Source organism: Lithobates pipiens, unplaced genomic scaffold, assembly GCF_037356315.1.
Source record: "Lithobates pipiens isolate NorthernLeopardFrog02 unplaced genomic scaffold, aLitPip1_a1.2 Scaffold_18, whole genome shotgun sequence".
Lineage (NCBI taxonomy): Eukaryota > Metazoa > Chordata > Amphibia > Anura > Ranidae > Lithobates > Lithobates pipiens.
Genome location: NW_027507758.1, coordinates 622,373,203 through 622,397,416, shown reverse-complemented (window position 1 = coordinate 622,397,416; position 24,214 = coordinate 622,373,203). Strand labels below are relative to the sequence as shown.

Below are 24,214 nucleotides of genomic sequence, written 5' to 3'. Positions count from 1 at the left end.
TCCATATAACAGATGTTCTACATGACTAAATCTGACATCAATTTTACTGCAAAATCAAAGGGGCCAAAATGTCTCCCCCCTGAGCAGTAATATATTTCTATCCCCCTTGGTGGGAGTGGAGATGACTTATCTATAAGGATATACAGTACATACACACAGCAGAAGGTCGTATCCACACTACGAGATGTTTCTCAGGGCTGAAGTTCCTTTGAGCTCCACAAGGTGGTGATCTCACTTCTTCCCAGACAGGAAGTCTCTGTGGAAGACAGGAAGTGATGTCATATACAGACAGGAAGTTTTTATGCAAAGCAAATAGGAAGTAATGTCAGATACAGACAGGACATTCCAGGAGGGAGTAGAACGGAGATATTTCAGGATCTGGTGGCAGAGGAGGTAATATGTAGATTAACCCCTTCAGGGGGATCAGTTGATGATGAATATATCTTGCTTCCAATACTGGCCATACATGGTTCAGTTTTATCGTTCATCCAGCAGGATGAGAAGAAAACACTGAAGTGATTCACCCCATCCACACATTGGAGGGGGATGGGGGAATCCTCCCCGCTGCACTATTGTATTCTGACAATGGGGGGCGCTCCTCCGCTCTCAGAATACACAGATCAGGGATGAAGCTATTGGCTGCAGCCGCTGATGGAGTGACTTTTATCCGGCAGTGACCACACGTGGATGGAAATGTGACCGATCCCTGCTGAACCAGCTGAATTTCCATGTATCTATGGTCACCATAAGTGACTTCCTCCCCTCCCCCTCATCTCCTTCATTATGTAAATAATGCTGAGATCATCTCCCATTGACTGAGCAATAAGGTGACCAGATTTTTAAAATAAAACCCGGGGAAATTTTTAATTTTTTTTGGAAATGGTAAACTATGTTATGAGCATATTTTCCTCAAATGATGTATGTGGTATGTGTTTATGGAATGATTGTATGTTATTTCTCACATTTTGTCCATGAGATAAAAAAAATATACTTCTTAGAATTTTTTAGCGACTACCAAATGTTATGAAGATAGAGAAAAAACAGAGTGCAGAGCTCAGGAGGAGTACGCTACTTACAGAGTGCAGGGCTCTGGAGGAGTGCTCTACTTACAGAGTGCAGGGCTCAGGAGGAGTACGCTACTTACAGAGTGCAGAGCTCAGGAGGAGTGCGCTACTTACAGAGTGCAGAGCTCAGGAGGAGTGCGCTACTTACAGAGTGCAGAGCTCAGGAGGAGTGCGCTACTTACAGAGTGCAGAGCTCAGGAGGAGTGCGCTACTTACAGAGTGCAGAGCTCAGGAGGAGTGCGCTACTTACAGAGTGCAGAGCTCAGGAGGAGTGCGCTACTTACAGAGTGCAGAGCTCAGGAGGAGTGCGCTACTTACAGAGTGCAGAGCTCAGGAGGAGTGCGCTACTTACAGAGTGCAGAGCTCAGGAGGAGTGCGCTACTTACAGAGTGCAGAGCTCAGGAGGAGTGCGCTACTTACAGAGTGCAGAGCCCAGGAGGAGTGCTCTACTTACAGAGTGCAGGGCTCAGCTCTGTCCATCTATGCAGCCTGACTAGTGCCCATCTATGCCTTTTTCCTTAGATTGATTTTCTGTGTAGTGACCCCGGCTTCATCTCTTGGATGCGCTCGTCTGTTGCTTGTCCTGACCTTTATCCTGATTCCTGGATCTCCTCCTCATCTCTCCTCCATATCCTCTTACACAGCTTTTCTCCACACCTGCAGTGATCCTGGGGGGTGGAAACTTGGCACCAGCACTCAGCAAAATCCATCCCCACCATTAGGAGCTCTGGAGAAAATTGTCTGCTATTTACACTCCGTTCCTCCGCACGTCACCTGATCACATGAGAGCTTACTTTCACACATTCCTGACAGATTTCTGTATAGTAAAGGTCAAAGTTCACTCTTTAGCTTAGGAGAGGAAGGACACACCCAGGAACAATGATTTGGTTTGCATGGGAGCCTCATATAAAGGGCCCCTCAAATCTCCCCATCCAAATGTCCTCCATCCAGAGTCTATATGTCCTATGACATCACACTGACCATCTGGCTCTATTTCTCATTTTTTTGGTGTTCTTGGGATGTGGGCAGATCCTTGTCATCCTCACTAGCAAAGTGGGACTGTGTGTCATGTGTTGTATGTAATGACCCCAAAATTTCTTAAGACAAGTCTTTAACTTATCATGGCGTGGGAGGCCCTGTGTAGCTAAATTATATCTCAGTCTGAAGTGGGGCTTTAATAAATAGAGACCTCAGTGGAGAGGTGAGGAGGATTCTGGGAGGTCACATGACATAATTTTCATCATATTTCGAGTTTTCCTCCTGTGAAGTCTGGAGATCATATGACCATCAAATTGCCCCCACCTCCCTCCCTGATAAAATAGAGAAATAAAAAGAAGTCACCAGAGAGATCATCAAGGAGAGGTGAGCGGTGTTGGGAATTCTGGGACATTATCCAGTAACAGACACAGGGGATTCATTTCAAAGCCATTGTTTCTAATTTTTAGGGACTTGTTAATGACTGGGATGGTACCACTCGATTGGCATAGGGCCAACGTGGTCCCCATATTTAAAAAGGATCAAAGTCTTTACCAAGTAACTATAGACCTGTTATGCCACGTACAAACGACCGGACTTTCCAGCAGAAAAAGTCCGATGGTCTTCCCAATAGAGTTCTGCTGAAACAGACTTGCCCACACACGATCACCCCAAAGTCTGACCGCTTAGAACACGGTGACTTACAGCACGTACGACAGGACTAGAAAAAGGAAGTTCAATAGCCAGTAGCCAATAGCTGCCCTTGCGTCGTATTTGGTCCGTCGGAGTAGCATACAGACGAACGGTTTTCCCGATAGATATTGATTCCATCGGACACATTTGAAACATTCAATTTTTTAGGTCCGTCTGAATTTTTGAAGAAAAAAGTCGGATGAAGCCCACACACGATCGTAATATCCGACGGAATGATTCCGTCTGACCGTTTGTGACGGAAAGTCCTGTCGTGTTTACGCGGCATAAGTGAAACTTCTATAGTCGGGAAGATACTGGAGAGTTTAATAAAAGACCACATAGACGAGTTCTTGCTGGGGAAAAAAATGTTATATGAAATACAGAAGTTGTCAAACAAACCTGATTTCTTTTGAAAGAGGTAAGTAAAACCTTGGACAGAGGGGTGGCTGTAAATGTGGTATACTTGGAAAGAAGGGTGGCTGTGGATGTGGTATATTTAGATTTTGCAAAATCATTTTGACACAGTTCTTTACACACGGCTAATGTTGAAGGTAAAGTCTAGAGGCTGGTAAAAACAGTTTTTAAATGGATAGAAAACTGGATAAAAGACCAAATTCAGAGAGTAGTTAATGATTCTGAGAGTCAGTAATGGTTAATGATTCTTACTTTGCATGGTCTAAGGTTACCAGTGGTGTACCCCAAGGTTCAGTGTTGTTAGTGGTGTACCCAAAGGTTCAGGGTAATTAGTGGTGTATAGGGATGGGCTGAACAACCCCCTGTTCAGTTTTCACCAGAACTTTCTAACATTGGGAAAGTTCAGAACCGAATAACGAACCCAATTGAAGTCTATGGGACCTGAACAGGAAAAATCTAAAGTGCCCATTTTGAAAGCTTATATGCAAGTAATTGGGCACATAATGGTTATAGGGGTGAAAAAAAAGTCAGGTAGAATTGGCGCTATACCCTTAAATAAAATGTGTGTCACTCTATTAATTAATAAAATGATTCCTAATCTGTGCAATTGGTTAAACAGTTATACATCCATACCAATAAAGGTTGTGAAACAATAAAAAAAAAAAAAATGGTAATATACACCTAGTGAAAAATACTGAAATAAATAAATAAATGCAATATTATTATCCTATAAACATAAAATGCAGACAAGTCCTTTGTAATATATTAAACAGTTCATAATCCAAATGGTGCCTCGTGCAAATATCCAAAGAAAATCTCCGGTGCGCTTTGGTGAAAATGAATTATATTGCGCTCACCAGATCTTTACCCCTACTGGGGGAAAACCGCCTTCACAGTGTATAGCCCCTGTGTCGCTCTCTGGCATCTCCCTGGGAATTTGGTTATTCATCCATCCACAGTTTAGATTCTCATTTAAACGTTACATGTAAAAAGGAGGAGAATCCATAGTGTAGTATGTCTTTTAAGAAAGGTTTATTGAAAACAGAAAACTACTCACATCTTATCAGAGCAAGATTCACTATGAGAAATCCTCACACCACCAGCTGCTGCGGTGTATTCAAAAGAGGTCACTTCTCTATAGCCACGCCTACCGGTTTCGTCGTGCTGACGTCATCCCACTACGAAACCGGTAGGCGTGGCTATAGAGAAGTGACCTCTTTTGAATACCTCTTTCAATAAACCTTTCTTAACCACTTCCCGACCGGCGCACGACGATGTACGTCGACAGAATGGCACGGGCAGGCATATTGGCGTACATGTACGTCCCTGCCTTCCCGCGGGTCGGGGGCCCGATCGGGCCCCCGCCCGGTGCCTGCGGCGGTCGGTATTCGTTCGGGAGCAATCCCGGACGAGGGGGCGGCCATTCATTCATGGCCACCCCCTCGCGATCGCTCCCGACGAATAGAAATCCTTCGTGACATCACTTCCTCTCCTGTAATGTAAACACAGGAGAGGAAGTGATGTATTCTCTCCTCCGTGTCGGTATTTTTCTTTCCGACACCGAGGAGAGAGGATCGGTGAGTTGCACCAACACGTCACTACACAGTAGAACATGCCAGGCACACTCACACCCCCCCGATCACCCCCCCAATTACCCCTGCCCCCCAGTCACAGTGACACCAATGTTATTTATTTTTTTTGCATTGGTGTCATTTGTGACTGTAATAACTGTTAGGGCAGTTAGGGTTAGCCCCCTTTAGTTCTAATGTACCCCCCTAACCCCCCCAATAAAGGTTTAACCCCGTGATCACCCCCCGTCGCCAGTGTCACTAAGGCTGGGTTCACATTGCAGCGGTTTATGAGAACGAATGTGATTCGCACCGCACTGCAGTGCAAATCACATCCGATCTCTGTGCGATTCGAGTTCAGCCATACAGATAGTATGGCTGAATTCGCATCGCACCCGCCGCACCCGCCGCAAATTCGCACGGGACCCTTTTATTGGTCCGCAGCAGAATCGGATCGCATGGGTGTTCACACCATGCGATCCGAGTTTGCAGATCGCACTGCGATATGCGAACTGATCTGGGGGTGTCATTAACATTTCACTGACACTCCCAGCAGTTCGCATAGGGCAGTGTGAACTGCCGCCGGGAGGCATGCAATGCGGGAACCCGCCGCGGATTCGTGGCGTTCCCGCATCGCTCCAGTGTGAACCCAGCCTAATAAGCGATCATTTTTCTGATCGCTGTATTAGTGTCACAGGTGACGCTAGTTAGGCAGGTAGGTATTTAGGTTCGCCGCAGCTTTTTATAGCGCCAGGGACCCCCATATACTACCGCATAAAGCCCCCTGATTGCCCCCTAGTTAACCCTTTCACCAGTGATCACCATATAACTGTTACAGGTGACGCTGGTTGGTTAGTTATTTTTTTATAGTTTCAGGGCACCCGCCATTTATTACCTAGTCTCACTAGTGTACCCCTAAATTTAGGGGTGTCTACTTTCCAAAATGGGGTCATTTGGGGGGGGGGGGGTTTGTGCCATCTTGGCATTTTATGTCCTTCAAAACTGTAACGCCCTTAGAAAGCCTGAAGGCGGTGCTTGGTTTTCGGGGCCCCGCACGCGGCTAGGCTCCCAAAAAGTCCCACATATGTGGTATCCCCGTACTCAGGAGAAGCAGCAGAATTTATTTTGGGGTGTCATTTCACATATGCCCATGGCATGCGTGAGCAATATATCATTTAGTGACAACTTTGTGAAAAAAAAAAAAAAAGTTTGTAATTTTCCCGCAACTTGTGGCAAAATATAAAATATTCCATGGACTCAACATGCCTCTCAGCAAATAGCTTGGGGTGTCTACTTTCTAAAATGGGGTCATTTGTGGGGGTTTTGTGCCATCTTGGCATTTTATGGCCTTCAAAACTGTAATAGGTAGTGAGGAGTGAACTCAAAAATGTACGCCCTTAGAAAGCCTGAAGGCGGTGCTTGGCTTTCGGGGCCCCGTACGCGGCTAGGCTCCCAAAAAGTCCCACATATGTGGTATCCCCGTACTCAGGAGAAGCAGCAGAATTTATTTTGGGGTGTCATTTCACATATACCCATAGCATGTGTGAGCAATATATCATTTAGTGACAACTTTGTGTAAAAAAAAAAAAACATTTTTTTTTTGTCATTATTCAATCGCTTGAGGCAAAAAAAAAAAAATTCAATGGTCTCAACATGTAGAATAAAAAGGTTATGGCGCTAAACCCTATCAGTGATGTGATGAGTTAACCTATCATCAAAACCTAGTGTTTATTTTTTATATAAAAAGAAAAAACTGTTGGCAATAGCGTGCAAAGATTTCCTAAAATAATTTTATCCTAATTAAAAAATTGTGTGTGATCAATGTGGAGTCAACATTCGTGTTCCATCATAATTATAACCAAAGTGGATATTAAGTTATCTTATACGCATCAGCCTACTATGGGTGGATACCAAAAACATGTAAACATACATTTAGATATGCAAAATGGTGAAAATGTTGTTTGTATTCAACAATGTGCTAGTTCAGAACAGACTGTGCAAACATGTGCAAAATATGTGCAAAAAAGCAACTAAGGATCAGAACAACCAGGGATCAGAAATATATTCAACCAATAATCGCATGAAGACGCATCTATGTCCAATGTAAGTCCAAAATTAATGTTTGGCTTAATGATACTGCCTCTTCAGATTATTGTTGTAATTGATGCATAAAGTCAATAGGGAATATTTGATTCACTCGTGCAAATAGTGCGGGTTTTCAATTAGAGAACTTCATCCCCGGTGCGCCACTCAGTGCTATAGTATGTGAATGCTCTCACCAGAGTTAATGCCCCTTGTGGGGCTGGATGGACCTTCACAATGTAAGCCACTGTGCCGCTCTCTGGCTGCTGCTGGTGCACTGGGTGAAGCTTCGTTATTCCGTCCGTATGGTATCCAACCTTAATTATATATGAGGAAAGACATATCCATAGTGTAATACATTCTTAACCAGATCGTTCGTTTATTAGTATTAAAAACTACTCACATTTGACATTAAAAGCATATGCGTATGGAAAAACTCAGCCGTTCGTCTCAAACGAGTGCACACAACGTGGCCACGCCCTACGCATTTCGTCACTACGACGTCCTCTGGAGCCTGTCTCAAACGAGTGCACACAACGTGGCCACGCCCTACGCGTTTCGTCACTACGCTCCACATTGATCACACGCAATTTTTTAATTAGGATAAAATTATTTTAGGAAATCTTTGCACGCTATTGCCAACAGTTTTTTCTTTTTATATAAAAAATAAACACTAGGTTTTGATGATAGGTTAACTCATCACATCACTGATAGGGTTTAGCGCCATAACCTTTTTATTCTACACTTTTCATTTCCCTCTCCTCCCTATTATGGAAGTGAGGGCTTCAGGCACAGGCAGCTCTAACCCAGTATATTTTCTTTTCTTTCTTCACTTTTTATTTATTTACTTTTTTATATTTCTATCACATTGGAGATCTAGTTTTGTTTTGGTTTTTCCATAGCGCGACTTTATTTATTTATTTATCCAATGGGCTCAACATGCCACTTATCAATTTCCTTAGGGGGTCTACTTTCCAAAATGGGGTCATTTGGGGGGGTTTTGTACTGCCCTGCCATTTTAGCACCTCAAGAAATGAGATAGGCAGTCGTAAACTAAAAGCTGCGTAAATTCCAGAAAACGTACCTTAGTTTGTAGATGTGACAACTTTTGCGCAAACCAATAAATATACAATTATTGACTTTTTTTTTACCAAAGACATGTGGCTGAATACATTTTGGCCTAAATGTATGACTAAAATTGAGTTTATTGGATTTTTCTAATAACAAAAAGTAGAAAATATCATTTTTTTTCAAAATTTGCGGTCTTTTTACGTTTATATCGCAAAAAATAAAAATCGCAGAGGCAATCAAATACCATCAAAAGAAAGCTCTATTTGTGGGAAGAAAAGGACGCAAATTTTGTTTGGGTACAACATTGCATGACCGCGCAATTACCAGTTAAAGCAGCGCAGTGCCAAATTGTAAAAAGACCTCTGGTCATTGACCAGCAAAATGGTCCGGTCTGAAAGTGGTTAAAGACATACTACACTATGGATTCTCCTCCTTTTTACATGTAACGTTTAAATGAGAATCATCACTATTATATATACACACATATATTTTTTTTCAGCAGGAGGTCCCTGCAAAAGGGTATGGACACTAATATCTTAACAATTTGTATAACAACGATAGCAATTTTATAGTACTAACAAGTTGAGGATTAGTGGCAATAAATATATTAATTTAAAGGTATAGCGCCAATTCTACCTGATTCCTTTTTCACAATGGTTATAGGGGGTCCGGGTATCAATGAAGTTTGTAAAAAAATTCATTTTTAAATGAGCAATGATTTATTGATGCTTAAAGTGAAAATATAAAAATGAAAAATTCCTTTCAATATAGTGCCTGGGGGTCCCCTTAGTCCACCTGTACAATGGCACATCTATCCTGTGTACAGAAGCTGCTGCAGCAATAATTGCATTTATAAAGCCCAAAAAATTACATTTTCCCTGCAAGCTTTTTTTATTTTGTAATCAACGGCTTGGGGAGCAAGTCTGTATGATGAGGCCACAATGTAGTGCACGGGAAACACGTTTAGAGATATTTTTGGGATAAATTCTGGTATCCATACCACAGACTTTGGACTTCTACTTCAGTAATGGGTGTAGAAAAATTGTTCTTTGGGTGTCATGGCGCCTTCGTACCGTAGCACTATAGAGGTACTTGAAAGCAAGAATTGGCCTTGCTGTCAAAAATTGTAACGATATGCACCTGGGTGTTAATTGTGCCCATGAAACCTACACTAAAAACATCCTTCCAACACCCACAACACTAGGCAGCCTAGAAGTCCTGCAGAAATGCCACAACTCACAAATGTAATCGGCGGCATCAGAGGCTTCATAGCTGCTGGTAATCCAGGACTGATTAATTTTAATAAAAGTCAGACTGTCCACGGAGTCTGTGGACAGATGCTTTCTATGATCAGTAACAAAACCTCCAGCAGCACTGTTGCACATGCCTGTTCAGAAAGCACACTGAATGCAGGGCAGCCCAGCATCTCAATGGCATACTGGGCAAGTTCTAGCCAGTGGTCTATTTGCACGACCCAGTAAGCCAGTGGTTCGTCGACTGGAAAGCTCTGTTTTTGCCCCTAGATAAACATCCATTATGTGATGCAGATGCTGCCAATGGAATGTGCAAGCTGAAAGTATCTGGAACTGCCTCCTCCCAGCCACGTACTACTCCCAAGGGTTCTGTGGATGAAAAACCATCTCTTACTGTTTGACTTTTATGTCTTCCTCTACTTCATGCCTCCGAAACCGCCAGAATCCTCCTCCCTCCTCCTCCTCCTCCTCCTCCTCCTCCTCTCCCTCCTGTGTTCTGTGGCATAGGAGCAATGGTGTCTGCATAAAGTGGGCCTTGAGAGGAAAGGAAGTCCTCTTCTTGTCCCGCTGCTCTGGCTCGAGTGCTCTGTCCTTAATGCCATGCAGAGTCTGCTCCAGCAATAACACAATAGGGATTGTGTCACTGATGCATGCATTGTCACGGCTCACCATAATTGTGGCCTTCTTAAATGGTGACAGTACAGTGCATGCATCCTTTATGAGCAGCCATTGGCATGGGGGAAAAAAGCAGAGCTGGCCTGAGCCTGTCATTGTGCCATACTCACACAGGTACTCGTTGGTGGCCCTCTGCTACATGTTCAACCACTGCAGCATTGCCAAGTCCACTCACAAATCAGGCAGTTTATGGACAGGTGTATTCCTTGATTGAATTTCAGCCAGCCGACCATTGGCTGTGTATGACCGCCTAAAATGGCTACAGACTTTTCTGGTCTGCTTTAGCAGATCTTCCAACCCTGGGTACCAGTTTAGGAACTGCTGCACCACCAAATTGAGGACATGTGTCAACTTTCCCTGTCTAAGGGCGGACAGGAGGTTTGTTCCATTATCGCACACCACCATTCCTGGCATCAGCTGGTGTGGTGTGAACCACCTCTGAGCCTGTCCCTGCAGAGCTGCAAGAACACACCAGCTGAAACACTGCATGGCACCTTTTGGCCTGACTCATTGAATAGCCCTTTCAACAATTAGGGTGTACTTGAGGTGCATAGGACAATTCAGCAGAGGAGGGCATGAAGGAGGAGGAGGGGGTAGAGCTGATGAATCTGGCATCATCACCAGCTGTATGGAGATGTGAGGGCACAACAAGCTGCAGCACTGAGCCCTGTCCTGCATCCTTCCGAGTTGCAAGCAGTGTTACCCAGTCTGCTGTGAGGGAAATATATCGCCCCTGCCCATGCCCATGCTTGCTGGACCACGTGTCAGCAGTAACATGGACTTTGCTGCTGACTGCTTTTCCCAACGATGCCACAACATTGCCTTCCATGTGATGGTAGAGACATGGAATGGCCTTGCGTGAATAGAAATAGCGACTGGGAACCTGCCATTGTGGTACAGCACGTTCTGCAAATTCATGGGGACAGAATCCACCAGGTGGTAAGGCAGAAGTTGTAGAGCCAGTAGCTTTGACAAGCTTGCATTTAGACGCTTGGCATGTGTATGACAGGGATTGTATTTTGTTTTCCGCTGCAGCAGAAGGGGCAGAGAAATTTGCTTGCTATAGTCTACAACTAGTGGTGTGCTGCTGGCAGATGTGCTGCAAGGACCTGGGACACTCTGCGCTATACTATCATCCCTGTCAGTGGAGGCTGCTGAGAGGTCATAAGGTATAGCAGGGACAGACTGAGGTGAGTAAGGAGGAGGGACAGATTTGTGCCCCTTTTGTGTGGCTTTTAGGTGCTCTTGCCAATGGGCTGATTGGTGGGAGGTTAAATGCCTTGTCAAGCATGTGACAGCCAAATGGTTGGTGTTTTTGCCACACTTGATGCACTTGAGACAAGGTTTGCAAATTGCAACAGTGTGATTGGCTGCACATGTACTAAAAAAGGCTCAGACAGCTGAGCTGTGGGAAGTGGGACAGGAGATAACCGCTCCAAAATGTGATGGAATAGGATGGCTGCTCTCTACTCTTCCATGATGGCTGCCTCGTTGGAGTTGTGCCTCACTCTCACTTTCCTCCTCTGATCTATCTGGCACCCAAGTCGAGTCAGTGACCTCATCATCATTATATCCTCCATCCGCATTACCACTGGAGACAACTTGGCAATACGCTGCGGCTGGGGGAACATGACTGCCAATTTGTGTACCAGTGTGCTCCCCTCTCTGTAGACTCATGTTCCTGCCTTCCGCAACCTCAGAGTCAGAACAAACATCAGAATCAAGTAATGACTGTGCATAGTCAAGGAGCAAGTGGCTGACACTGTGTTCAAATAACTCCACTGACTCCTCCATGCCTGATGCTGGGACTATGGCAGGAATAGATGTGGACAAGGAGGCAGGTTTTACCACTCTGGCAGCTGCAGGGGTCTGCACACTAGTCTCTGCTTGGGTGACGGAGGATGAGGACAGTTTAGTAAGCCAGTCCACCACCACCTCCTCTGCATGCTGTGGCTGGATAGCATGGGCAACATCACTAAAGAGAAGAAATTATGCCCTGCCTTAGGACTGACCACGTCCACCTTTTGACTCTGGACACATACGCTGCTGGCCCCTTACAGTGCCATGGGAGCATCTGCTCCTCCTTGCTGTCCTCCCAGACACGATGGGGGGAGTGGAGGCACTTATTAACAAAATGTAATAAAGATGTGTAAATGTGTACGTGGATGCACTTTAATCAACGGAGCACTTTGCGTATTCACGATACAAACACTCCACGGATACACTATAATATACTGCAATATAATGCTTCAGTAAAGCACAGAGCTATATGGCGTTAAACTTGCAGTAACGCAGTGAATTATACAGCGTTAAACTTGCAGTAACACACACAACTATATAGCGTTAAACCTTTCAGTAATGCACAGAAAAAAAACTGTGTTAAATGTTCACCACCCTCAGACTGACTGAACTATCCCTACATTGACACTAATGCAGACATGTCCAAAGTCCAGCCTGCATTCTGGTTTCGAAAGGCCCGCCTGGTAATTTGGACATGTATATCTTTTGTGGCCCCCAACGAATCCCCGAGCACCAGGAGGCCACAAAAGCTATATATGCTGGCTGCCTTGGAGGGGACAGGACGAGTGTCCTACATACAGGAGAATTTCCTGTTTACATTGCGGCCTCTGTAAAAGAAAGTCCCGTCTCCTGTACTGCCATTGGACGACTGTTCTGTCCATCACTTTGTATGAAAGAGGCCGCCAAAAAAGCAGAAGTTTCTCCTGTATGTAATGTGTTGTCGCTCATCCCGCCCCCTCCCTGTCCCCTCCAAGGCTGCAGATGGGCATGAATCAGGCTGCATTGCGGGCAATGGTGAGTCTGCATTCATGGCAATGGGGGTGCAGCATTCATGGCAATGGGGGTGCTGCATTTATGACACTTGTGAGCAGGGGTTGACAAATTTGCTTGGAATCTAGGAGCCAGCTAAAAAAGTTAGGAGCCGGGTCCGTGACGGCGATCTGGACCTGTCCCTGGCCTGACACGGAGACGAGTGAGGGGAAGATAGCCCCCAGCCCCTCACCTGTCTCCAAGTCATTGCCCATAGCTCTTAGAGGGACATTTTATTTATTTTTTTCAAATGACAAATTTTTTTTAAATTGCATTTTAGTGTAAATATGAGATGTGAGGTCTCTCTGACCCCCCAGATCTCATATACAAGAGGACCTGTCGTGCTTTTTTCTATTACAAGGGATTTTTACATTCCTTGTAATAGGAATAAAAGTGACACACACTTTTTTTTTTTTTTTTTTTTTTTTTTAAAGAACAGTGAAAAAAAATAAAAATAAAAGTTAAAATAAAAATATTTTAAACGCGTCCTGTCCCGCCAAGCTTGCGTGCAGAAGCGAACGCATATATGAAAGCGGTGTTCAAATCACACATGTGAGGTATCGCTGCGATCGGTAGAGTGAGAGCAATAATTCTAGCCCCAGACCTCCTCTGTAACTTAAAGTGCAACCTGTAGAATTTTTTAAATGTCGCCTATGGAGATATTAAAGGGTAAAAGTTTGTCGCCATTCCATGAGCGGGCGCAATTTTGAAGCATGACATGTTTGGTATCGATTTACTCGACGCAACATTATCTTTCACAATATTAAAAAAAATTGGGCTAACTTTACTGTTGTCTTATTTTTTTTTTTTATTAAATACATTTTCCCCAAAAAAGTGCGCTTGTAAGTCCGCTGTGCAAATACGGTGTGACAGACAGTATTGCAACGACCACCATTTTATTCTTTAGGGTGTTAGAATAAAATATATATAATTTTTAGGGGTTCTGAGTAAAGGGAAGGAAGATGGGCTGGCAGGCAGGGAAAATTAGTATTGCATCCATTAGCATTGCTGGTTGTAATTCCAACGGCCACCACAAGAGGGCGCCAGATTCCAGAAGGAACCATAGGATCGTAGAAGGCCTCAAAGCCGGGGGCTAAATTACCGGCCGCCGGCGGCGCGGCCCGCCGCGATCGCGCCGGGGGGGTCCGCGGAGACAGCATTCCCCCAGCTGTGCTGCCCCAGGCGCCAGTTCGCTAATTCTAGTCGCAAATGCGACCTGGCGCCCGGGTTTTGTCGAGCCCTGCTTGTGAGGCTGCAGATGGACACGGATTAGGCGGCATTAATGGGCACTGACCCTTTTTTTTGCTTCAGTTCTTTATTTCAAATGTTTTTTTCCTAAAACTTCCCTCTTAAAGTGAAGGTGCGTGTTATACGCTGATAAATATGGTATATCCAAATAACACGCCCAAGCTCATCTCTTCACACACAGTCACAAAGTCAAGATAATTATTGTTGGGCCGTGTATTAGTGCTCGGACTAACACACTTGGACTGAATTTTAATGATTCAAAGAATGTCAGGCAAAATGGTCGTCACTCACGCATGTTCATTTCATCAAATCTGACTCTCTTTGAAAAAAGTTTGGACACCCCTGCACTAATGTAAAGATGAATGGTGGTCGCACTACACTCACATTGACTGACCTATCCCTACATTAACACTAATGTAAAGATGAATGCTCACACTGAACTATCCCTAGATGCACACTGATCTGATATTCTACTGACAATAGAATCAGAATATCACACTAACTGTGTATCTAATAGCACCGAACAGAGCCCTATTCTATCTCTCTCCACGCCACTATCGCACTACAGATGGCTGCTATAGAAAGAATACCTTTATAGGGTGGGGTGGGATTAAGAGCAATGAGACATGATTGCATACAGTCATAATGACAGCATCCAATCATGGCTCTGACAGTGCTCTGTGTGTCCCGATTAGGTAAAGCTTTCGTTGCTTCACCCAATCAGGGCTTTCAATGCACTGTGCGGTGGCGCAGTGCATTGTGGTCGTTCGGCAGAGCGAACGACCTTATAATTCAGTTTTTGGAGAACTTCCGAACAGCCAATGTTCTGCTCGAACTCATGCTCGGTCCAAACCATTCGCCCATGCTTAGTGGCGTACCCCAAGGTTCAGTGTTGGGACCCTTCCTTTTTAATCTATTTATAAATTATATAGGGTCTGGGATTTCAGTGTTTGTTTGCAGATGACACCAAGCTATGCAGTGGAACAACGTCCTTACAGGATGTCTCCAACTTAGAAAGCCAACCTCAATGCTCTGTTTAATTGGGCAACTATGTGGCAGATGAGGTTTTATGTTGACAAATGTAAAGTTCTGCACTTCGGGGCTTAGAATATGCATGCATCATACATACAAGGGGGAGTACAACTGGGGGAATCAATGGTGGAGAAGGATCTGGGTGGTCTGGTAGATCATAAGCTTAATAATAGCATGTAATGCCAAGCTGCAGTTGCCAATGCAAGTAAAATCCTTTTTTTGTATAAGAGAGGTATGGACTGCACAGAGAGAGACATCAGCTGTACAAATCATTAGTAAGACCTCATCTGGAATATGCAGTTCGGTTTTGGAATCCAGTTCACAAAAAGGGATATCAGGGAACTGGAGAAAGTGCAGAGAAGGGCAACCAAACTGATAAGAGGCATGGATGAGCTCAGCTATGAGGAAAGATTTGAGGACCTGAATTTATTCTTGTGTGTGTGTGTGTGTGTGTGTGTGATCAACATATATAAATACATAAGGGTCCATATAGTGAACTTGGTGTAGGGTTATTCATCTTAAGGTCATCACAGAGGACAAAGGGGCACTCTTTTTTTTCTGGTGGAAAATAGATTTAATCTCCAACTACAGAAAAAGTTTTTTTTCACAGTAAGAGCTGTGAAAATGTGGAAAAGACTCCCTCCAGAGGTGTTTCTGTCCAGCTGAGTAGATTGCTTTAAGAAAGGACTGGATTCTTTCCTAAATGTACATAATTAAATGGATACTAATATTTATAGGTAAAGTTGATCCAGGGGGTACCTTATTGCATCTCAAGGGATCAGGAAGAATTTTTTCCCCCCAGTTGGAGCAAATTGGTTCTTTTTTTCTTTTTCTTTCCAGACTAACTATGTGTCTGGATGGTGACTGTATCATTGTGTGTGTCAGGTTCCTATAAGGTGTCAGGATGTCACTGTCTATTTCTCCATGGAGGAGTGGGAGTATTTAGAAGGACACAAGGATCTCTACAAGGACGTCATGATGGACAATCAGCCGCCCCTCACATCACCGGGTAAGAGGAGACTTTATTGTAAAGGAGAGAGCAGTACGGAGGCTCCACCTAGATCCCCCATCATCTGATAAACACATAGAAACAATGTATTCAGTCAGTGTGTGTGTTTCCTACAGATGGATCCAGTAATGGGAACCCACCAGAGAGATGTCCCCGTCCTCTGTATTCCCGGGATTCCACACAGGAAGATCACACCATACCTCACCATCATCAGGTAGATGAGGAACAATCACTGATAGTATCATTAGCTGTACATGTAATGTAATGTACATTATCTGCATTGTTAAAATTGTTATCATTTTATTATATATTCAGAGTGGAAACCTGAGAGATTCTAAAATTGAAGTTAAAGAAGAGATAAAAGAGGAGGATGATGAGGATGGGGTGACGGAGGAGTCAGCGTTTCTAAAAGAACACAAAGATTTGTACCAGGACACCATGGTGGAGTCATCCAGCTACAGGAACCCACCAGAGAGATGTCCCCGTCCTCTGTATTCCCGGGATTCCACACAGGAAGGTCACACTATCCCCCACCATCATCAGGTAGATGAGTAACAGTCATTGGCAATTATGATTTATACACAGCATGTTTGTTACAAATTAATATTTTATTACATATTCAGAGTCAAATCCTTGAGGATTATAACGTTGTTGTTAAAGAAGAGTATAAAGAGGAGGATGAGGAGTATGGAGTGATGGAGGAGTTTTCAGAAGCAAACAAGAATATGATGGAGCCACCTAATACCAGGAACCCCCCAGAGAGATGTCCCCGCCCTCTGTATTCCCGGGATTCCACACAGGAAGATCACACCATCCCTCACTGTTGCAAGGTTGGTGGGAAGGAGCATCTAGAACATGGACTTCTGGAGACAATGTGTGGATTTTTTATGTGATGGCACAATAATAGTGTATATTTTATAGATGATATTAACTCTCATTTTCTTGATTTAGAGTGGAGATCCAATTGATTTAGAATTTGAGGTTAAAGCAGAAGAAGAAGAAGAGAGGTATGTGAGGGATGATCAGCAGTCTATGGAGGAGGATGGAATAACGGGGACATTTATAGAGGAGGACACTCCTACAGAGATCAGCACAGGTGGGTCATTAACACTAAATACATTCCTCCACCCACTTTTAACTGTTGGTAATGATGTGATAATATCCTCAAACTTAGGAACCTTAAACAGAAAGTGATAATGAGGGAGGAGTCAATAACCCAATGATGGGGGTCTTCAGGATCAGTCCAGTCTTCATCTTGGTTGTTCTCCCCCCATCCTCACTCTCTGACCTCTGGTGAGGCTCAGCCCCGCTGTTATTCATGACTAAATCATGGACTAAATAAGGAAGTTCAGGACTTCTTGTGTTGGGAAGATGGCAATGAGTGATCAGAGGACCCATTTACTAGTTACCTTGAGGGGGGAATTGTAAGATCCTCAGAGACAAAGCTGCCTGATGTGGGCGGAGTCCTGGTTTAGGGGAACCAATCAGCTCATGTCTAGTAATAATCTTTGTATTTCTATTTTAGTAGATGGACGGGAGATGAGGAAAACCTCAGAGGATTGTCTCACTTTGTCTCCAGACTGTAAAGTAGAAGATGAGGACATCACACAGTATAGTCCAGGAGAAAACCCGACTACCTCAAATGTCCATCCGGCACCACACAGTGTAGATGGACCATCGTATTCCTCTTATCCTGAGGAACCTCAGACTGTGAGGGACGGTGCCGTCCTTCCAACAGAGAAGAGGTTTTCCTGTACTGAGTGCGGGAAGTGTTTCCATGCTAAATCCCATCTTAATAGGCATAAAAAATCGCACACAGGGGAGAAGCCATATTCTTGTCCTGAGTGCGGAAAATGTTTTTCACAAACGTCTACTCTTTACAGACATCAGAGATCTCACACTGGAGAGAAAATGTTTTCCTGTCCAGAGTGTGGGAAATGTTTTTCACAGAAGTCCAATCTTTACTCACATCAGAGATCTCACACAGGGGAGAAGCCGTGTTCCTGTCCTGAGTGCGGGAAATGTTTTTTAAGGAAGTCTCATCTTTACAGACATCAGAGATCTCACACGGGGGAAAAGCCATATTCCTGTCCTGAGTGCAAGAAATGTTTTTCAGACAAGTCCAGTCTCTACATACATCAGAAATCGCACACTGGCGAGAAGCCATATTGCTGTCCTGAGTGCGGGAAATGTTTTTCACAGAAGTACAATCTTTCCAGACATCAGAGATTGCACACAGCGGAGAAGCCACTTTCCTGTCCCGAGTGAGGGAATTGTTCCTCACTGAAGTCCTGTCTTCCTGTACATCAGGGATCCCACACAACCCTTGAGGTGTATTAGTGCCTTGAGTGTGGGAAATATCTTCTATATGAATGTTGCTGGACATCACAGCTCTCATGTGGGGAAGAAGCACATCCTGATATACACCACAGATATACTCCATGGCTGATCTTCATCATGTAAGAAACAGTTCATAAGGAGATCAGAGATCACCAAAGACATGGATGAAGTGTTGTACCGTGTTGGCCATTGATAGCAGCAGAAAAATAAAAATGGAGTCCTTACCTTTCATTGGCAGTACATTTTGTGGTGAGGAATGTGATCAATGGCTCCATTTAATGTCCATAATGTGGTAGTTCACATTTTCAATACACATCAGTCTAGAACACGGTGACGTACAACAGGTACGATGGGACTAGAAAAAGGAAGTTCAGTAGCCAGTAGCTGCCGTCTCGTACTTGCTTCAGAGCATGCGTTGTTTTTGGTCCATCAGAACAGCATACAGACGAGCGGTTTTCCCGATAGCAATTGATTCCGTCGGAAATATTTAAAACATGTTCTATTTCTAGGTCCGTCAGAATTTTCGGAAAAAAAACAAAAAAGTCAGACGAGGCATACACACGATCGGAATATCCGATGAAAAGATTCTGCCGGACTTTTTCTGCCGGAAAGTCCGACCGTGCGTACGCGGTATTAGAGTCAGACTGGGATGTGTGGCAGGGGAAGGACTGGCTGAGAACTGTAGTCCGCCTATTACCGTGTGTCAGGCCAACAGGGGGAGATACTGCGTTATCTCTGGTCTGGTTAGCACATTGCAACAGACGAAAAACAAGCTCTGGACTGCCGCACTCTTCAGAAGACCACTTTCTTTTATTGGGAAATCACATAACAGCTCAAACACAGCGAACAAGGAAAAATTGCTGACGTTTCGTGCTAGCTGTAGTGCTTCATCATATATGGCTATGATTAAGCACTACAGCTAGTGCGAAATGTCAGCAATTTTTCCTTGTTCGCTGTGTTTGTTGAGCTGTGATGTGATTTCCCAATAAAAGAAAGTGGTCTTCTGAAGAGTGCGGCAGTCCAGAGCTTGTTTTTCATCTGTTGCTACTGGTAATGGCCAGCACCTGTGGCTTCCCAGCCGAAGAGACAGTTTACAGCCTGCATGTGTGCTCCTGGAGCGGTGAGATCCCTTCTCCTTCTGGTTAGCACATTAGTAATACTCTTCTAAAAGACTGTAAGGCTGTCGGACTCATTGATCCATCGGGGGAGAGGCTGTGTAGGGTTCTGGTTATTTGATTCGCTGAGATAATGCCGTTATGGTCTGCAAGGTGGAATTATTCAGAGTGATTCTTTCTTGCCCCAATAGAAGAGAAGAAATGGTGTTTCAGCAGTTTTGCAGAAGAAAGAGACTGGGAATACTACGCGTGCGCCAATTTTTCAAGCCAAGGCTTTTCAGGATTGTCATGCAATACACCAAATGCTATGGGCATCTCATATCACCCCTTGTTCCACCCAAGTTGTATCCTGCAATAAACGTAACAAAACCATGCAAATGACTGTTCATTGTCTCAACAGATCGTGGGGAGTTGGGCAGCAGGGTGATTGGCAGGATTGCTAAGTAACCAAATCAGCAGCCCCTATGGGGATACCGCTACACTAGTAATTATGGTGATCAGCAATTTTATTTATTTATTTATTTATTTTTTGCGGGATTGCGGAGGACAAATCGGACCCCTAACTGACACTTTTTTGGGAACCAGTGACATTATTACAGTGATCATTGCTAAAAATATGCACCGTTACTGGCAGGGAGGGTTTAACACCAGGGGCGATCAAAGGGTTAATTGTGTCCCTGGGGAGTGTTTATTATCTGTGTGGGGGATGGACTGACAGGGTGAACACAGAGATCCATGCTTAGCAGGAACAGACGATCTCTGTATCCTCCCCAGTCAGAATGTTCTGCCTCTCTGGGGAATGATCTGCCGGGTCCTGGTGGACATTGTGTCAGCCAGACCCACTGATTGGCTCCCCCTCTGGCCATTCAGTGCGCATACCCCCCTTGCAGTCTATTGCAGGAAATGACATACAGGTACGTTGTTTCACACAGTATATTTACTGTGGCTGGTCGGCATGTGGTTAATTAGCAGCACTTTAAGCCTGGACACCACTATATTAGAAGGTACAGAAGGCACCCCCGATAGTGGCCGAAAAAGGGTTAAAACCGCCTGCAATGCGCCGCACTAGAGGCGGTATAGCCGCAATAGAGGCGGTATAGCCGCGCTGCCCCATTGATTTCAACGGGGAGCAGCGGTGGAGGAGCAGTAAACACACCGCTCCAAAGAAACTGCTGGCAGGATTTTTCCTGACGTCCCGCCAGCGCACCCTCGGGCTTTCACACTGGAGATAATGGAGCAGCTGTTTGAGGGCGTATTGCAGGCGCTATTTTTAACGCTATAGCGCCTGCAAAACGCCCTCGGTGTGAAAGGGATCTTAGTACATGGGTTAAATGAATAAACAAGTAACTAATGTACTAAGCAGATCTCGCTCCCTGCCACCAATCTGTGGAAGCGTACACAGGCGGCAGCAAACTAACCGGGGTGTGGCCCTTAACTTGGGTTAGGAGGTTATGAGGATGAACTTATTCTAAACAATATTGCCCTGTACACACGGTCGGAAATTCAGACGGAAACGGTCCGATCGGATTATGTTGTCGGAAAATCCGATCATGTGTGCGCTCTATCGGACTTTTTCTGTCGGAAATTCAGACGGAAAAAGTTTGAGAGCTGGATCTAAAATTTTCCGACAACAAAATCTGATCTGACTTTTTCCGATCGTTTGTAGACAATTCCGAGGGACAAAGTGCCATGCATGCTCAGAATAAATTATGAGATGAAAGCTATTGGCTACTGGCCTCTACGTAGTCCTGTCGTACGCAATGAACGTTACCGCGTTCAGAGCGATTATATTTTCTGACAACTTTGTCCGACCGTGTGTATGCAACACAAGTTTCGGCCAAAATCCGTCTGAAAAAATGAGACGGATTTTGTGGTCGGAAAAAATCAGATGGATTTTGTGGTCGGAACGTCCGACCGTGTGTACGGGGCATAAGACTTGCCGTGATACACTTTCACACCTGCACTACCTTTGGCCACTACTAGAGGGAGACTCCACTCCAGCTGGCCACCCACCCACAGGCCGATACGAATCTTGCATACAATCTGGTGTACTCTATTGCAGGCCACACACGAATTCCGAACAGATTTTCTTTTGAAACTCTGAAATTTGGTGCGTTTTTTTTGGTGATTCGATGGTGCCACCATTGATTTCTAAATTTGACCAGCCAAGCCTTCAATTTCACCTAATTTTGCTACAGAAAACCATTTTTATGGGTGGGAATCTTCTTTTCTTTCCGGTAAATCCTCTTTTCTAGCGCTCATGCGCATTTCTTTTTTTCGAATATATTTCTCGCACAATTCTCCCATCATTGATTCGAAAATCTATTGTTTTAAAACAAAATTTCCAAAACGCCCGATCACTATAATTCGATGACTGCACGAAAATCAGCCATTCATGCAGCCCACTAATGGGGCGAAATTTGAATGAAAATTCTTAAACAAGATTCTTCAAAGGAAAATTCTTTCGGAATGTGACCTATGTATGGCCAGCCTAAGGCCTTGTAGACACGGTCGGACATTCCGGCGGAAAATGTCCGATCGGACCGCGTTGTCGGATAATCCGACCGTGTGTGTGGGCTTCATCTGACTTTTTCTGTCGGAATGTCTGACCAACAAAGTTTGAGAGCTGGATATAAAAATTTTCCGACAACATGATCCGATCCTTTGTCCAATTGTTTGTAGAGAATTCCGATTGGACAAAGCTATTGGCTACTTAGCCTGAACGTAGTCCCGTCGTAACGAAATAACGTCATCACGTTACGAACAATCGGATTTTCCGACAACTTTGTCCGACCGTGTGTATGCAACACCAGTTTCGGACAAAATCCGACGGGTTTTGTTGTCGGAATGTCCGACCGTGCGTACAAGGGCTAAGGGTTGGGGAGCAGTCTAGCGTGGTGGCAATGTTTATATCTCACTTAAATGATTAACAATACAAAAATAAGTGATTAAACCTTTTGTCTATTTAAAAAATAAAAAAGAACGATAACGGTGCCAAAAGATAAACAATTACATTTATTCATACAGAAAAGAAAAGTTTAAATAATTAGAAATTATCAAATATTTCAAGTGGTGTTACATGTACAGTGTTGTCGGGCTACCAAAACAATTTAGGCCAAACTCAGATATGGTTACATTAGACATACACAGTCTATTAATATTATAAGACAATTCCTAGGATAGAAATGGTTAGTGAAAAATAGTAAAGAGAGATACTTTACACGGACATTCTGTCACCTCGATGGTCTGGAGCCAATCAAACAAATGGAATACATTCATTGGTTCCGAGTTGCATCACATTCTTATTGGCTACTTCTGAAGTCTAAATGTTCATTCTTCAGGTCTTAAAATTCTGGTGCCATTCAGTATATGAATTAATGAACAATCTCCTTTGATCCCCTAGCCCAAACAGTTCCGTTCGTCAGGCATGTGATCATATGGAGGAGAGATGAGGAGGAGATCCAGGAATCAGGATAAAGGTCAGGACAAGCAACAGACGAGCGCATCCAAGAGATGAAGCCGGGGTCACTACACAGAAAATCAATCCAAGGAAACAACAGGCAGGACGAGGAATAGCAAGAAGGAGCTCAGAGACAAATGAGAATATTACACTTACCTGTCCCAGGGTCCAGCGATGTGGGGGAACCAAGCCCCCCCCCCTCGTTCCCCCGCTCCACTCGCGGCGCCGGCATTCTAACAATGGGCATCCGGCTGTGGCTTCACAGCCGGGTACCCGCTGCGCATGCGCGAGCAGCGCAGGGCGCCGTCATACGACACACAGTCATCTGGGACACGTGACAGGTCCCAGATGACTGTGCGGAGCGAGGGGAAGTGATGTCACCAGCCCGGGCGTTGAAGAAGGCAGACTACAAGGGACCCCCTAGCAACAGGCATTTAGAGGTGAGTAAAAACATTTTTTTTTCCAATTATTTTATTTTTATTTTTTTAATGAATTTTAAGCTATTTTTTTTTTGGTGGCAACACCACTTTAAGGTGACCATAGAGACATGGAAATTCAGCTGGTTCAGCAGGGATCGGTCACATTTATATCCATGTGTGGTCACTGCCGGATAAAAGTCACTCCATCAGCGGCTGCAGCCAATAGCTTCATCACTGATCTGTGTATTCTGAGAGCGGAGGAGCGCCCCCCATTGTCAGAATGCAATAGTTTAAAAAAAAAAAAGCAAAAATAGAATAAGGCATGATTCATGGCGCTGTAACCTGTCTTCTCATACCAGTGCGGTTCGGTCATATGGCCATATTGGGGCATACTAGAAAGAAAATATGTTTTCTCCCCGAAGAGTGGAGGAAGCAAAAAAGAAAGGCCATTAATGACAGAGTATGGATCGCTCATCAAAAACACATAATTTAATTTAACAATATAAATGTTTTAAAATTCATGTTGCTGCCTAACAGCTACTGATAGGGATACCTAAAATCTGCTAGATGGTGCAACTGCCGTATATCAGGTTTATAATATATCTAGGAGGTATGTCAACCCTTTGGAGGCTTGAGCTGTGGGGCTGAGGGGGGGGGGGGGCAAGAAAACAATGTCCAGATGATCTCTATAAGGCATTGTTGTGAATTCATGAAGAAATACATTTATATTCACTGGCAGAGATGAGAGATTTCAGTAGGCCTAAAAAAAAAGTGTATGGACTATAATTTTGATATTATTGAATTGTTACCCTCTTGGAGACCTTTAAAGCAAAATACATGATCCCACATGTTTTTTCCAAATGTTCAGGGGATTAGTTATCTTTTAAAGTTTTACAAACCCTGTGTTGAAACAAGAGACTGGAACAATGATAACTCTTGTCACCAAACAAGAAGATGTGTACTTATC

General features: G+C 44.1%; 2 protein-coding genes across 2 annotated transcripts in view; both read left to right on the top strand.

Moving 5' to 3' along the window:
- The window catches only part of LOC143989416 (uncharacterized), a 63,375-nt gene that overhangs the window by 24,308 nt on the left and 14,853 nt on the right, over positions 1 to 24,214 (top strand). The window lies entirely within an intron of this gene.
- LOC143989477 (uncharacterized) lies at positions 298 to 18,484 on the top strand. The gene is made up of 7 exons (XM_077489618.1): positions 298 to 393; positions 15,790 to 15,913; positions 16,030 to 16,127; positions 16,229 to 16,456; positions 16,537 to 16,743; positions 16,865 to 17,009; positions 17,439 to 18,484. Exons 2-7 carry the CDS (start codon positions 15,829 to 15,831, stop codon positions 18,179 to 18,181), a joined length of 1,506 nt encoding a protein of 501 aa, XP_077345744.1. The 5' UTR covers positions 298 to 393; positions 15,790 to 15,828; the 3' UTR covers positions 18,182 to 18,484.